The 15,374-nt window shown below is 37.5% G+C and overlaps 3 protein-coding genes across 9 annotated transcripts in view; 2 read left to right on the forward strand and 1 right to left on the reverse strand.

Moving 5' to 3' along the window:
* eva1aa (eva-1 homolog A, regulator of programmed cell death a) overlaps positions 1–4,339 on the forward strand; it is a 60,398-nt gene extending 56,059 nt beyond the window's left edge. For both annotated transcript variants that reach the window (XM_004083462.5, XM_078943064.1), the window contains 2 exons: positions 1,152–1,310; positions 2,493–4,339. In XM_004083462.5, coding sequence (XP_004083510.2) covers positions 1,152–1,310; positions 2,493–2,872 — 539 coding nt within the window. In that variant the 3' untranslated portion in view covers positions 2,873–4,339. The remainder of the gene's footprint in view (positions 1–1,151; positions 1,311–2,492) is intronic.
* A 311-nt stretch (positions 4,340–4,650) lies between these two features.
* efhc1 (EF-hand domain (C-terminal) containing 1) lies at positions 4,651–8,543 on the forward strand. Of its 6 annotated transcripts, none has more exons than XR_013654157.1 (10): positions 4,651–4,885; positions 5,848–6,078; positions 6,161–6,445; positions 6,555–6,704; positions 6,979–7,159; positions 7,273–7,496; positions 7,586–7,675; positions 7,787–7,987; positions 8,086–8,217; positions 8,441–8,543. XR_013654157.1 is itself a non-coding variant. In XM_020714889.3 (10 exons), the coding sequence occupies exons 1-10, from the start codon at positions 4,820–4,822 to the stop codon at positions 8,479–8,481; spliced, it is 1,608 nt and encodes a 535-aa protein (XP_020570548.1). In that variant the 5' UTR covers positions 4,651–4,819; the 3' UTR covers positions 8,482–8,543. The 6 variants fall into 6 exon arrangements, 5 of the variants coding, with proteins under 5 accessions (XP_020570548.1, XP_020570545.1, XP_078799189.1 ...); XM_020714889.3 differs by having other exon boundaries at positions 7,787–7,994; XM_020714886.3 differs by having other exon boundaries at positions 8,061–8,217.
* A 118-nt stretch (positions 8,544–8,661) lies between these two features.
* On the reverse strand, positions 8,662–15,356 carry tram2 (translocation associated membrane protein 2). The gene is made up of 11 exons (XM_023952842.2): positions 15,130–15,356; positions 13,031–13,094; positions 12,766–12,875; positions 11,912–12,028; positions 11,710–11,768; positions 10,778–10,862; positions 10,547–10,617; positions 10,256–10,360; positions 10,009–10,152; positions 9,432–9,589; positions 8,662–9,311 (listed from the first exon to the last, which is right to left on the reverse strand). The coding sequence occupies exons 1-11, from the start codon at positions 15,247–15,249 to the stop codon at positions 9,235–9,237; spliced, it is 1,110 nt and encodes a 369-aa protein (XP_023808610.1). The 5' UTR covers positions 15,250–15,356; the 3' UTR covers positions 8,662–9,234.
* Between the last annotated feature and the right edge of the window lie 18 nt (positions 15,357–15,374).

The following is a 15,374-nucleotide window of genomic DNA, read 5'->3' on the forward strand; positions in this document are numbered from 1 at the left end:
AAAACTGTATGAAAAACTTTATTTTCAAATAGTACATTTTGTCATTTTTGTAAAATAAGAATGAAAAAAAAAATACTTTATGTTATACAATCAAGGTCAAATGTCTAAAGGCAAATAAAATTGTAAAAGAATAAAATAAAGACAGTCAAAACAATGTGAAAAATGCCTTAAATTAAAAATGAAAAACAGGCAAACTAAACAACATACAGTGTTTCAAGGATTTATTACAAGGGGTATTACAATTGTGTGTCCTGTATGTTTTAAGGCCAAAATTTCAAAGCGGAAACATTTATTTAAACGTACACGTTACATTTTGATTGATAATAGGGCGCCGGTGTCATTCCTGTGTGTTTTGTGATTACCAAACTCACAATGTTGCATTTTAAGGTTTCTGAATGACTTTGTCTGTTCTGCTGTAAATATAATATATATAAGGTAAATATAAGGTTCTCTTTATAACAAAGCTTTTATTCTATTCTGATTTTCTCTGTTTAGATTAAAATTAAAAAAATAATAATTTATTGTAATTCTTTTTAAGTTAAATTGTTTGTAAAACTTAGTAGCTGTTTCTTTACAGATGTACTGTATTAGGGCTATTTTTATGCATTAAAGAGATTAAGGATGAAAATCAGCTGATCGACTCCACACAGCAGCTTTCCCAGGTGGAAACGTTTACCTGCTCAGTGAGCAATTCTTGTCTAAACTACATTTATCAGATTAGAGGAGGCTGACACACCTTAGAGACTGTGTAATTAGAGGTCACTTGTGTGTGTGTGGTAGCTCACCAAAGCTTGCCTGCCTTCATTTACCAAAAATTAAAGGTATAGCAGCCAAAATCCTAGAAGATTTTTTTTCCCATGGGACTCTTTGTCCCTTAATGACCTGAGTCAGACAACGGATGATGAGTTGCTTTTTAGGTCATACATTTTTTTCAGTATTCAACAGAACTAAGATGACTCAGGTTTCTGACAGACATTATAGTGCAATCTTGTTTTCCTGTAAATTACCTCAATCGTTTTTTTGTTTTTGTTTTTTGTTTTCCACCTCACAGCCTCTTTCTGCCTTTTTAAACCTGAAGCTTTCCGGACAGACTGTAGTTTGTTTTGTGTCATTAAACCGCACTTTTCTGACCTTGCAACCATTCTTAACAGAGAAAAACAAATTTGAAGAGACAGAAAAGGGGAAGCCGCAAGAAAAAGAAGGAGAGGATCCAGAGCAGTCACCAGAAATGAACCCCATCGCCAACTCCACCTCTGGAGCCAACATGGCGCTCTTCAGCAACGCACTTGCAGCCTACAATTACATATCAGGTAGGACGTCTTGTAACATCAAAAATGCTTATTGCTTTAAATCCAGCGGTTCAAGGACAATGGAATACGTCCCAATGCCTGAAACATGTGCACACCAATTTTTTGGTATAGATAAAATCCCTCATTTCCCCTATTTTAATTTGCCAGGACTGAAAGGTGGCCAAATGTGGGCTAGAGGAATGTGGATTTAAAAGAGATAGCGGCTGAGTAGACCATAGAGCTCCAAGCAGCTGCTGGAAGAAATTATCTTTCACACATAAAATACTACCTTATGCACAGTTTTTGAACAATCTATAAGTTGAAGTGGTTATTTATATTTTACTTTTTTTTTTTTTTAAACTGTGTTGTTTTTTAGGACACAGTTTCTGCAGGGATTCATTTGAAATTCACCGTGACTGTTGGGGCAGATCAAGCCCACCCTCCATTCCCATCACCCATAACTGAGCAATTTGTTGACACACTCTCCCGGTGGCTTACAGCCCCTCACGCCCCCAGCCTAACATTTGCGGGGCAACAAAAATATTGAAACAATATAGGAGCAATCCAGCCGAACAGTTTTGAGCCAGAGACCAACTTGGACAAGGAGAACGTTGTCAGAACGGAGTGGCCTGCCCACCATATTGTCTACACAATCTTTTTTAAACTGCATTTTTTTTTTCATCTGCTCCACAATTTGAAAAAAGAAGTACTCTGAAATACAAGTTTGCAAGTTTTTGTTGAAAACTTTTGGCAAGTTTTGATCAAGTTTGTTATTATTGAAGGGTTTGAATGAAAGAATTGACTGAGCCGGTTTTCCAGCATGGTTGACTGAGATTGCGAATATAGAAGATGCTGCCGCTGAGTTAAATGTAAACAGCCAGTAAGAGCCAAACCACTGGGATAATGTTGGAATCTTGCTCAAGGCAAGCAAGGCTGCTGGAGCGGAGAGAATCTGGAAGAGTGGATGTAAAGGGGAAAAATGTGCACTTATAGGAAATTAAGCAATCAATACAAAATGAAGGCTATGCTGCAGAAATACCAAACCAGCAAAGCGAGCCAAATAATTAAATATAGATGGTCAAATAGGTTTAAAAAAAATTGAAGATGCAACATCTTTCTTTCTTTTTTGTCTTTCATGAAAAAATCTAATAAATAAAACTTTTCCCTCCATCATTTGTGTCCTTCCACTCTCCCCTGCACTAGACCACCCAGAGAGGGCTGCCTTGTTCTTCGTCTGTGGCGTGTGTTTGGGCCTCTTCCTCACTCTCTTCGCCCTGGTGGTCCAGATCTCCTGTCGCACCGACTGCCAGCCGCGTGAGCGGCCTCCTGCCAAGAAACGTGCGCGTCCCGCCGACTTATCCTCAGATTCCAGTGATTCGGACTCAGACTGGGACACCACCTCGGACCTCTCGGCAAGGAGACACAGACGCTTTGAGCGCACGCTAAACATGAACGTGTTCACGTCAGCCGAAGAGCTGGAGAGAGCTCAGCGGCTGGAGGAAAGAGAGCGAATCATCCGGGAAATCTGGATGAACGGCCAACCGGACATCCCGGGGACACGGAGCCTCAATCGGTATTACTGAGTAATACCTGGAGACTTTTAATGGGAACCTGACTTTAACTGAAATGTTGTACAGAAGGGGAAAGAGACAAACCCAGACTGAGATTCAAAAGCAACAGTTTGACAGTTTTTAGTTGGAAAAATGTTCCCCTCTCTCTGCTGTTTTCAAAGTCCATTTGGGTATCATAAGCTATACCCCCAAAAGTCAAACAATAAGCTTCAACTCTGCATTGTAAGCTTGCCTCTTGGCTCCCGGAAGAAAGAAGTGAAAGACTACACTGACTTACCGGTGACCTCGGCGGGCTTTTGAACTGAGGATTTATGGGTTAATGAACATACACAAGCCTGCAGAGACTACACGGTGACTGAAGGACCAAGGCCTCACAAAGGTCTGTTTTACAGCACACAGGGCAGCTGGAAGAGACTGTGACACTCTGAGCTTCACGCTCACTACCCTCCAGTATTGAAATGTGAACTTTAACAGAGGGGCATTTTTTTTTACCAAAGTGCGCTCGACAATAAGACAGTGTAAGACAATCTTTTCACAGTAGATGTTGCCTTGAGCTCTATAAAAACCAAAAGATGAACACCTTATGCAATATATTTTATTATATTTAATGTTTCATTGATGTTGTGTATTTTTCTTCTCAAGTAAGGTTTTATTATGAGATATTTTTATACTTTGCAAAGGTTGTCTGGCGCCTCAGGGATGCAATCCTAGTGTTTCTGTGTTTGGCTCTTCCTTAGAAAAAGGGGGAGTTGACTGAAATCACATTGTCAGCATTTATAGACAAGAATAGGAGATATAATGTAAAGCACCTCAAAGAGGTTCCCTTTTTATAGTTTAATCCTATTTTTGATAAAGTAATTCAAAGCGGAGAGGCTTTTCTACCCTTTAAGTCGAGTTTATGATTACAACAGTCTTTTTTGATCAACTATAGGACATTTATTTATTAATTGGAATCTCAAATGTATGTAATCTATTTGTGTTCCCTTTAAAGTACTGTCTCTATGCTGATGTGGAGCTTGTGTCAAAACCAGAATGCTTCTGTCGAGTTTAGCACCTGCTATCTACTCTGGCATAAATGTAAATTAATAGAGAACTGCCTGTTTTTACTATAAAAATGCATTTTCAGGTCATCACTTTTCAAGCAATGTCTAAAAGTGGCCTTTATTTAATATGCAGGACGTTGCTTGTGTTTGTCACTGCCATCTGAAGGAAACAACACTACAAAAACGGTAAAACGGCACCAAAATCATGCTATTTGCTGGAGAGATGTGTACATTCTTTTCCAATTTCAAGCAGATATTTTAACACATTAATATTATTTTCCTTATAGAGATTATTCAAATAACCACCTCACCAGAGATGTCTAAAAGGTTTAGTTTGAATATAATGTGTCAGTGATTTTTACCACATGACCAAAATGGATTATGCGCTTGAAATAAACTTCAAAAGGAAAATGTGTTCCAGTGAAAGAAATGAAAAGAGAGTTTGTGTCTTTAATTTCCAAGGTGTAAATGTGAAAAAACAAAAACTGTCTGGACTTTTTAGCTTCGCTCGCCCCCTGGTGGTGCTATTAGGAACTTGACGTTAGTAGTTTAACAAATTAAATAATTTTTTTTTTTTACCGTATTTCCAGATAAAAAATAAACATTTATGAATATGTAATTTACATATTACACAAAAGAAAGATATACAATCTGTAAAGATGAGATGTATTAATTGCTTTCCAAAAGATGCTTGCAAAGTTACGTTTTTTTTGTCAAACTTTATTTAAAACAAACTGCTGCTACGTCACAAGTGCTAACACTAGACGTCGTTACCATAGATACCGTCAAAGCTTCAGTCGCGCGTCCTTCCCTGTAGTTTAACGCCCCAACAAACTGTTTATTTGCGTCGTTAAAAACGACGATTGTGAACTTTTTCTTTCCTGACTAGAGAGTTACGAAGAAATCCCGACCAGAAATGTCTTCTCCGTGGAATAACTATGGTTTGCCATTCCTGCCCGGATATTCATTCCCGGATTACACAGTAAGAGCCGTCATGGTGGATTTAAAAAGGATATAAATTTCCAAAAAAAAAAATTCTCATTTAAAATAGTTTTTTTTTTTTCTTGAAAAGTATCAATAGATCACTAAAAATGTGATTTGCAGATTTGCTTATGTTGGGAAAGAAGTATCTCTATTTTACTAACCGTCATGTTTTCAATTGTTTTTTTTTTATCCTTCTCAATAAATTATTGGGTTACTTGAATTAATTACTTGAATCAAATTAAACTTAACAAGGAAAAGTATATGTATTTATAAGAAAGGATATGAGGCAAGAATGTCAAGGGTTCAGTACTGTTCAGATTCCATCCTTCAGCATTTCTAAGACCCTTCCTCAAAGTGACAAGGTCAAGCAGCAGACATTGAGGAAAAACAAGAGACTGGCAGAGGGCAAAAACAACTCCCCAAAGACCTGGATGGCCGACTACTTATTCAAATGTCACTCAGCAACAGCAGGGAGGCATCAAGAGAGCTATAAAAATAATGGAAATGGTTGCTGGAGCGAGGAGAATTACTCAAAGGCGGCTATTAGGAGCAGTGTTTGAAGCAGATTGGAAAACTGGTGGAGAAGCCGAGATGCATTAAAGCTTGGATTATCAAAGGTTAAATTCATCCAATGTTTTTGTGAACATTTGTTTAATTATTTTTGTTGTGTTTTTAAAGTTAAATAAGCCTATTTCTTTCTAATTAAGGTATGAAAACTCTGCACATTCTAGTTATTTCTGCCAATTGTTATTTTATGTACACAAATGTTTAAATAGAGGAAAAAAGAAGCTTTTCAATTTAACAGAAATAATGTCAGCAGTTTATAAAACAAAACAATATTTTGTAAGTATAAAAAAATCCCTAGAAACCTAATATTTTCAATAGTTTTCTGTTTTTATTTTTATTCAGAGCTTGCATTTATTTCTCTTCAACTTGTTGTTTCATGATTTGCGGTCGCAGAAATCCGCCTTTCATCGACCCCAGACTCTGGACTACAAGAATGGCTATCCTCTGGCTCAGCGCCTCTCCATGGGGATCGGCCAGGAACTTCATTTGTCCGAACAGCTCAGCACAACAGCCCAGCATCTCAGTGATCTTTCCTTTGGGATGCCAGGAGAAGATCCGTATGGCGCTTCTGACCGGAAAGTCTATGAGCCTTTTAAGCCAGTTTATGTGGCTCTGGACAAGAAGGTGTGAACTCAAATTGATAAAAGCATTAATTATTTCCAAATAATTCCCCACATGGTCTATCACCGGCCTGCTTTTTTTTAAGGTGCTGTGCTTCAAGGCATTCTTTAAAGAGGAATTCTTGAATTCCTCTGAAGAATACCGTGTGTGTCCAGTGGTCATCTATTATCACCTGGAGGACGACACTATGACCATTGTGGAGCCCAAAGAGGAAAACTCCGGGTTCGAACACGGAAAGAGGCTCAAACGGCAGAAAATACCAAAGAATGACCACGGAGAGTATTACCTGTGGAAAGACCTCAACATTGGTATGGATCTGAAGGTGTATGGCTTCACATACCACATCACACAGTGTGATGACTTTACAAAGGTACACTACTCTTCTGATTAAGACTTCTTCTCCTTTTGTGTGTCCAGCCATTTTCATTTGTAGATTTCTGTTTCTTTTCCTGCTTGCTTTTCTTCTCTCATTCACACAGGAGTTTATGGAAAGTGAAGGGATCATTTTGAACGAACCAGAGCCAACACCGGAAGATCCTTATATCAAAAAACGCAAAGGCTCACCACAGCCTCACACTCAGCCTTCCACAACTGACAAGCTGCACCAGTTTCTCACCATGGATGGAAAGGTAGAGAATATCCATATTATCTGCTCAGATGTTGCATTGCAATAACAATGACACTTAGAATAACTATAAATAACTTAAAAATGTACTTTTACCCAGTAAGAAAGGAGAAACACTGTTCCATATAATTAGTATTTTTGTTTTCATATTCTTACATTTTCTAGTAGAAAAAAACAGATTTTTAAAAATGTATACTCTCCACATACACTCTCAGTTTAAAGTTAGAAATAAAAACTATTAACCACCAGTCCTGTTCTCGTCTTGTTGTCTATTTTAGGTGCTCAGTTTCTCTGCTCTGGGGGAGGATGTGAACCGTCAGTACACTTTGCCGGTTACCATCCACTATTTCCTCGTTGACGATACTGTGGAGATCAGAGAGGTGGTCTACAAAGGCAGAAGACAGAACCATTTCCCTGTTGTGATGCGCAGAGTGAAAATACCCAAAAAAATGAAATCAGGTAAAGACGTTTTTCCACCATTATATTTCAATCGCCTCACAGAAATGCTCAAACTGATTATAAATGGAACCCGTCACTTGGACAGGACTTCTGTAGTTGTGTTCTTGTTGCAGAAACGTTCCCCACCTGTGTGATGGAGATCTCTCACCTAGATGTAGATGAGTACTACTCCCCCAAAGACTTTCAGCTAGGCCAAACGGTTACACTACTCGCCCGTTCCTTCTTGCTGTGCGACTGTGACGACTTCACCAAAAAGTATTACAAGGAGAACCACCCAGACATGGAAATGAAACCCTTGGAGGTGCCAGAAAAGGTGGACACACCTCAAAAAGAGAAGGTAAGGTTTCAAATATGTACCAACTGCATTAATTATGTACATTTTTATAGGATTTACGATTTTACTATTACTTTATTCACAAACTCCAGTTAAAAATGGCTGCTCCACAGAAGAATCCTCCCAAAGTGGAAAAGAACCTCGAGAATCTCAACAAAGTATTACGCTACAAAGCCAAGCTGGTAAGAAAAATATACGAATTTGTTACTGTTAACTACTAAATTGTTGTTACAATACATCTAATGTACCATTTCTGTTGAAGTCAAATATTCATTACGTTGTTTATTTTTTAGGTGTCTCCATATCCAGAAGACAAAGATCGTTCTTTCATCTTAATGTACTCTCTCTTCAATCAAACAATCAGCATCTTTGAAAAGGGCACGTCCAGTTTTGACTCTGGGTTCTTACTGAGGAACAGACATGTTCCCAAGCCAGGTTCAAGCCAGGAAAACCCAGACTTATACTCACCTGCAGACTTTGCTATTGGAGCCACGGTAGAGGGTATTCATCTCCTTATGGAACATATTCAGTGTCGTATCATTTCATCCAATGTCAAAGTAAAAGTAGTCATTTCTTTTCTTTTTGTCTGTAGTTTTTAGTCACCGCTTCATCCTGACAGATGCTGACCTCTATGTGCTCAAATACCTGGAGTCCATCTCAGACCAGGTCCCATCTCAAACACTGGATTCTCTGCGACAGAAGTTAAGCACTCAATCTAATAATGGTCAGCCCCAGCATTTTAACTGTCAGTAACAGCTTTTTATGGAAGCATTTCTGTCTCATAAAAGCCAATACCATTTCATTTTTGAAAAAGAATTTCTGGTATTGACTTTTATTTTTAATTATGAGAAAGAATTGCTTCCATAGATTTTGACCAGCAGTCAATTTATTTCAGTTTATTTGTAAAAGGAGATTTTTCACTCTCTTTTTCATTCCTCTTCCTTCAGGTGAAGAAGTAAAATCATCTCATGTTTCTCAAGTTTTCTGATCCAAAGACCAGATGTGCTAGGAATTTTGCAAAATGTCTCTAATAAACGAATTGCATCTAAACACTGATATATCTATTCCTTATATTTAGAAATAACTTTTTCCAGAAATTGCATTACTGACCAAAGAACAAGAGCAAAGAAAAAGACCTCAGCTGGTTCAAATACAATTTGAAATCATGTTTGAACAATTGCATTATTTAATAAAGTAATTAATAAACAAATCGGAACAAAAACAAAAATCAGAAATGGAATGGCATGCAGTGTTATCCAACATACTTAATGGAAAGTGATAAGTGACACATGTACAGTTTTACCAGATAGTTCATATCATACCAAAAATTAAAAAATTAAAATAAAAAAATCAGTAACACTTTTCTGCTCCTGTGGACTAAAAAACAGAACACAAAGGCTCAACAGTCCGAGCTGCAACGCTACAGTACTTCAGTTTGAGGATGAACACGCTTATTTAACTATTTTATCACTGCATACAACTGTCTGCTTTATGATGGGATTGCAAGCTGCAAGTATGTTTTACAAATACAAAATACTGATACAATGAGAAGGATAAATGTCTGTTGGGATCAAAGGATTTTCCTTGGATTTCATTTTCCAACATCTGCGACATAGTCCTTGGAACATCGCAGGACATTTTCAGCCAGAAGCTCGACGACCAGCAGCCATCAGCTTCCCTCGGGTGCTGATCGAGAACCTTAGCCACCACTAAGGCAGCTTTTCACGCCAGTCAGAGGATCTTAAAGAGATTTGAGTTTCTTTGTCCGGGGAGAGACTCCATTCTCCGCTTTAAGAACTCCGTTTTCATGGTTACCAACTAACCAAGAGACAAAAAGGAAAAGTCAAAATGCATTTTTAACAAAGCAAGAAGCAGAGTGAGGAAAACAAATGACCAAATAATGTCAGCTCCTTGCTAAATATGGGTGTCCGAACTTACGCGAGTCTCTCTTTAGGGGCCGCAGGGGTTGTTTTGTGGCAGCCTTCTTGCGAACAGCCTGCTCGTGTCGGAGTTCCCTCCAACGCCTTAGCTGGAAGCGGATAAACTTCCACAGCAGCCAGGATTGAGTCAAACACACCAGCAGCAGGACAATCATTCTGAGGGGGGACACCATAAGTGTCACAGTGAGAATTGGAAAGTAGGCCTGACATCATGCCCCAAACGAATGAAATTGCTTTCGATGTCTGGTGTTAGAAGAACAGTCTAACCTGTTAAACTGTTTATGCTACTCTGACTGCTGGCTGTAAGAAGACCAATAAAAAATACATACTTTGAGTTCTGAGAAATTATAGATGTGAAGTGTCAAGTCCAGTTTTATTGCATTGAGGAGCATTTACTGTGACAGCTATCTTTAACTGCAAAAATGGAGTCCAAAGTCATTCCTGTATGTTTACTTAAAAAAAAAAATACTATGCATAAGTCTGAGAGCTACAGAGACTGGGTTTAAAATGAATCCTTATCCACAGACATTGGACTCTTATGCTTTTGGCTGCTGAACCACCAGATTGGGCTTTACCTTATCAGCACAGTGTTGAAGTTGCCCATCTCCAAGTCCAGCCCCTGATTCTCAGCTCGAGCCAAACCAAATCCCACAGAGAGGAACATCAGGGTCAGCGTGGTCATCCGTGTGAACACAAAGCTAACTGCCCACAGGTCAAACCTGCCCAGAACGACACGCCATTCCATCAAAGCAAGGCCTCAAAGTGGGAGACAGACTCGACAAAAAGCCACTAAAATTCAGTAAAGGCATGCAAGCAACTTACATTTTCTGGTGGTTCTCATCAGTAAAGTAGAGGAGTCTGGCGATGTGGAAGCCCAGCTCTGATAAATACTGGAGGAACAGGAGTACCAGACCCACACGAGTCAAGCTATACATGAAGAGAAAAACACGGCAATCAATGAAAATAACAACTTTACTACTAAAATGATGATAAAATGATGTAAAGCGATGAAATCTGAACACTGACAACATTTTTTGTGGATTCAGAAGAATCCCTTCAAATGTATTGATTTTTAAACCACTTATCAACATCAAAGTCCTTTTCTACACTTACTTTAACAAATAGGCTGCAGATATGTGCAGGAGATACAGACAGATGTACTGGAGCTGGCGAGGAATCTCCTCCTTAAAACAAAGCAAAAAAAAATACAAATTCAAATTTTTTTTTGCATTGTGTATTGCAAATACAGAACTTATACAATCCCCACCAAAAGGCTGAACAATAAACAGAGCTTATCAAGTCACGCTCCAGAGCGCCTCCAGTTCCCATGGCCTTTCTACTGACCTTGCGCACTTTCTGGAAGTAGAGCTCTGGCAAGGCATGGAGCCAGTAGGCCAGCTGAGTGAGGTAGAAAAACTTCACCTGAAACCTGGGGAACAAAAAGCACAAGAAGATTAAAAAAAAGGCAATGCAGGTGACATTATCAGCTTTTTCTCCCACTAATTTAATATATTATCTGATTAATTCAAAATCGCTACCACACATCCTGAAACATAAGAGCGTTTGATCTTTAAATGACTTTTTTCTTTTTTTTACAAACAAATGTAGGTAAAAAGTAACGGAAACATAAAAAAAAGTTGAATGATTTAAATGAAAAAACAGTCTTCTGTAGGGTGACATTATGCATGCAAACGATGTATACGCTTTAACAATGAAGTGCAGCTGTGACGTCAATAAAAAATTGTTCATATCGATAAGGGGAAACTTTCTTTGGCAACTCAATTTTCTGTTTTTTGAAAAAGTTTCAGCATCCTCCTCCTAACTTACATTAAAGTCTACCTTAACTGTAATCCACTTGATTGATATGTGCCACTTAAGTCTAATTAAAAATGAGCAATTATAACAAAGGGCATTTTCATTATGAGATGAAGACCAGCAGATATAGAGATCCGTTTGTCAATGTGGAATTAAAACGTGACCGATATTTCCACATGCTGCTTTTGTTCCATTTTGCCCGCTGTTGGCTTTTGTTCTGCACATTTCGAGGGAAAACATAAACATGTAAATGAGTGCAGTTTCCCCGCACAGCTCGCCTCCAGCTGCTCAGATGAAACCCTACAAAGCACATAAAGCGGAAACAGGCTGACTGAAAGTAACATAAGCAGAATCATTTTCTTCTATTTTTGACATATTTTTGACAAGACCTAATAGATGTGCAGCTTTAAAAAAAAAAAAAAAAAAGTGTTCCATTACTCTGAGTGTTAACCAAAATGTACCTAAGATGTGAATGAGGGTAATTCTCCCAAAGGCTGCTGGGATGCAAGATATATCCTTCCTGTGTAAAGAAATAAAGAAAAATGTTATATGGATGGTGGCTTTAATCCTGTGTCTGCTTCCGCAGCACAGATCAGAAAGGAAGTGGTCAATTTGAATCATGGCGACGAGAAAAGAAAAAAAAAAAAAAAAAATCACACTTACGTTTAGGAGAACATAGAAACTCCACACGCTCGACACAAAGTGAAACACACAAAGCTGACCCGACTCATTAAACTTGGTGTTTTTGCTCTTGGAGAGGTGTAGGCGTCGATTCACTTTCTGCAACCAGATCAGAATAGAAAAATAATTAGAAAGGACCTCAAAATATTGCAATTTTTATCTCATATCTTATTGCCATTAAATAGGAAGTGTCACAATAATTTAAGCGGAATTATTTAGGGCCGCTGCTTAAAATAGTTCATCTGTGAACGTTTTCCTCCTTTAGTCCCTTTGGAAACAGTGACGGTGGTTTTAAATTAAAACCTGTTCGATGGCCTACTTCTTAACAATAACAGCTGAAATGGAACACCATGTTTTCTGCATTCACACGCTGTATATATATAAAAAAAAAAAAACTTTTTTGTTCCGTTTTAAGTGTGATTCAAAGTGTCCCACACTGACAGTTTGAATACAAAGTTGAATACAAAGCCCCTGAAGTGAAACAGCTCATTTCCTGGTCTGAGTGAACAGTTTCTACTCAATACTTTCAGTATGAATCACTTTTAGAGGACTAAAGCAGACAAAGAAGCTGTAAAAACGTTTAAATGCAAATCTTCTGCCTCATGGAAAATATATACCTAAGATCAGTATTTATTTTCACCTCATTTTCACTTATAAAATGAGCACAAATTGAAATAAGAATTGTTGGACATGCAAGACTTTACCACCTATTTACAACTAAGACATGTGCTAGCTCATATTTTCTGCTACATTTTATAACCTTTAACCAATATTCTGAAAGCTGCAGTAAAAAAGTCATGTGTTTGATCCCGTGACCACCCAAATAAGACGCTCACGTCAAGAAGGTACTCCTGCACGACAGCGTGGAGGATGATGGTGATGAAGAAGTAGAAGAGAATGGTGGCGCAGTCTTTCCATCCGTACAGATACGTCGTCACCTCTCCCTCTAAGCACACAAAAGGGAGAGAGGGAAACAAACATGTCAGCTGGGATCGGGAGGATGCACACATGCTTTGATCAATCAATGGCAATATTTAAAAAAACAGCAGGGCTGTGGAGGAGAAAAGCATCTTTATTTTAGTTTAACTCTGCATCTCCTACCTGGTGATAATGTTGTGACATTGTACTGAGGCTGAATGAACAATATGGCCGTCTTTGCTGTTGTCTGGAAAAAAAGCAACAAACAAAAAAAAAGCAGGTTGGTGGGATTAAAGAATTCTAGAAAACACTTTTTTTTCTGAAAAGTAATATTCATATGATATACAAACATTTGCTCCAAAAAAACGTCCACTCAACCACAGTTTTTGAAAGCCCTGACTACGTCATATCAATAGTTCTAGGCTGCATATCTAATATGAGGTATAATCTCCTAATGACTAACATTCGGATGAAGATAGAAAGATCGAATGCATCTTCTAAAAAAGTAATTTAAAATGACTCAAACAGTCAAAACTGGCGATAAAAATTAAAAAAAAAGGAAAAATCCACAAGAAAACCTAAAAAAGAAGAACAGACAGGAGAAACAAAGTGAATGTAGGTATAGGTGAGGCCTCAAAGGAAAGTTATTAAATTTAATATTCAAATATAATGCGGAGAAATGTATGTTATATCCATGTCAAGTGCTTTTTAAAGATTGAAAAATATTTACTGAAATGAATTAAAAAGGAACAGAGATGAATAACTGACAATTAAATAAAAAAGAGGTTATCATTTCTGAATAAATTACTGGAAACAAAGGCTTTTTATTGGTTTGTGTCTTATTTGAGTGCAGTCACCTGATCTGACTGTGATGAATGTGAGAAATGTGACAAAATCCTCACTTTGAATACATTTTGATTTGATTTGTTTATTTCAAGCATTAATTGTAGTCAATACAATAAAAAATACACACAGATTTATCAAAATCATTACAGAAAAGATGAAATGCATAGATTAAAAAAACAAACACAAAAACAACAACACACTTAAGTCACATTTGATTAATTAAATAAGATGATCATTAACTAAAGTCAAGGAGAGCTTGATTTATTGCTTGAAAAAGAGTGGGAAGAAGATAATCCCACCCAACTGAATTCATTCATTTTATAGTTGTGCATAGTTTTCCTACATTTATATTAACTTTTTAATTTTCATTCATTTAAAAAAATGCACAGTTTTGCATAAAACATACCAAATAAAAATTATTGGATAAATTACAAATGAGCAAACCTGTTGGCCCTTATAAATGCAACAATAAAGTTTCCATCTATTTAAACTGCAATTTTTCTGGGGGTTTTTTTTGCATTTTATTTTGGAACCAGCAACATTAAGGGGATCCCCCTTTAAAAATCTGCTCCACTTCAGTTGTGTGATCCCAACTAAAATCAGGAGTGACATTTTTAATGCCCACCTGGGATATAACTAAACGTTTCAACAAGATGCGAATTTAATTGAATCGCTGAATCTCAAATTCCTTCGTGGCTAAAAGTGCCTTTAACAACAGCTAAAATAACAACAGCGGCTCAAATATTGAGACGTGGCAGTTAACTAATACCATCAATTTCCCAAGGAATCTGAATCCGCTTCCGTTATGACATTTCAAAATAAAATATCCGAGTTCGCCAACCTTGTTCAGTCCACTCCAGCAACAGAGTGCTTTTAATTTGAATTAAAAGCGGATGTGTTTCCTTTATAGGTATCGATCACTTTACCTTTGGAAGTTAGGACATTTTTACTACTTCTTAGTTTGCTGGAAATGGGACAAAGTATTGTGTGTAAAACATGACTTTTGAGATAACTTTGGTTTTCACACTAGGTTTATTTTGGTGCTTACTGGATTATAGAAAGAGAGTACGATCTCCATGCGGTTAAATTAACCAGAAAAGAGACGAAAATAGTTTTAACCGGTAATGCAATACACGCCTAACGCAGAGTTTCGTTTTCGAGATAAAACTTCTTTAAACTTTGTTGGGCAAAAATTAGTAATTTGTGGGCGAAGATTTATTTTTATTTTTTTTACAAAACTTGCACAAAAAAAGAAAACTGCAGAGCAAGCAAGCAGCGAAAACACCCACGAAAGGCGTAACATCACCAATAAAATGGAACATAAACTGTTTTAAGTCAAGTCTATAGTGCAAAAAGAAAAAGGACCTGCAATCCTAAAGGCAGCTGAGAGAGAGAAGAAGTTCAGAAGAAGAAAAAAGATTCAGAAATCCTCTCACCTCAAACATCAGTCCAATCAAAATGACAATCACCAAACTGAAAACAATATCGGCATGGTTCTGAATTAAGAACTCCTGGCTGAAGAAAGGGTAACTTTTGTTCCTCCGGCGAAATGCCATGTCAACACAGTAAAGTTTTTCCTGTGATTTTAAAAATCACAAATCTTCTTTCTACGAAGTTCAGGAGTTAACTTTCCTGGTAGTTTGCGCATGCGCGGACTCTTAAAGAGGAAGTACCATAAATA

Source organism: Oryzias latipes, chromosome 24 (assembly GCF_053564925.1).
Source record: "Oryzias latipes strain Hd-rR chromosome 24, Olatipes_Hd-rR_3.1".
In the NCBI taxonomy this organism is placed as follows: Eukaryota; Metazoa; Chordata; class Actinopteri; order Beloniformes; family Adrianichthyidae; genus Oryzias; species Oryzias latipes.

Coding starts and splice junctions, on each gene's coding strand:
- efhc1 (XM_020714886.3), top strand. CDS start 4,820: ATGTCTTCTCCGTGGAATAACTATGGTTTGCCATTCCTGCCCGGATAT. Junction 7,160..7,272: donor ACCCAAAAAAATGAAATCAG/GTAAAGACGTTT, acceptor TTCTTGTTGCAG/AAACGTTCCCCACCTGTGTG. Junction 7,988..8,060: donor ACTTTGCTATTGGAGCCACG/GTAGAGGGTATT, acceptor AAGTAAAAGTAG/TCATTTCTTTTCTTTTTGTC.
- tram2 (XM_023952842.2), bottom strand. CDS start 15,249: ATGGCATTTCGCCGGAGGAACAAAAGTTACCCTTTCTTCAGCCAGGAG. Junction 12,029..12,765: donor TGCAGGAGTACCTTCTTGAC/GTGAGCGTCTTA, acceptor ATCTGGTTGCAG/AAAGTGAATCGACGCCTACA. Junction 10,361..10,546: donor TCTGCAGCCTATTTGTTAAA/GTAAGTGTAGAA, acceptor CTTCATGTATAG/CTTGACTCGTGTGGGTCTGG.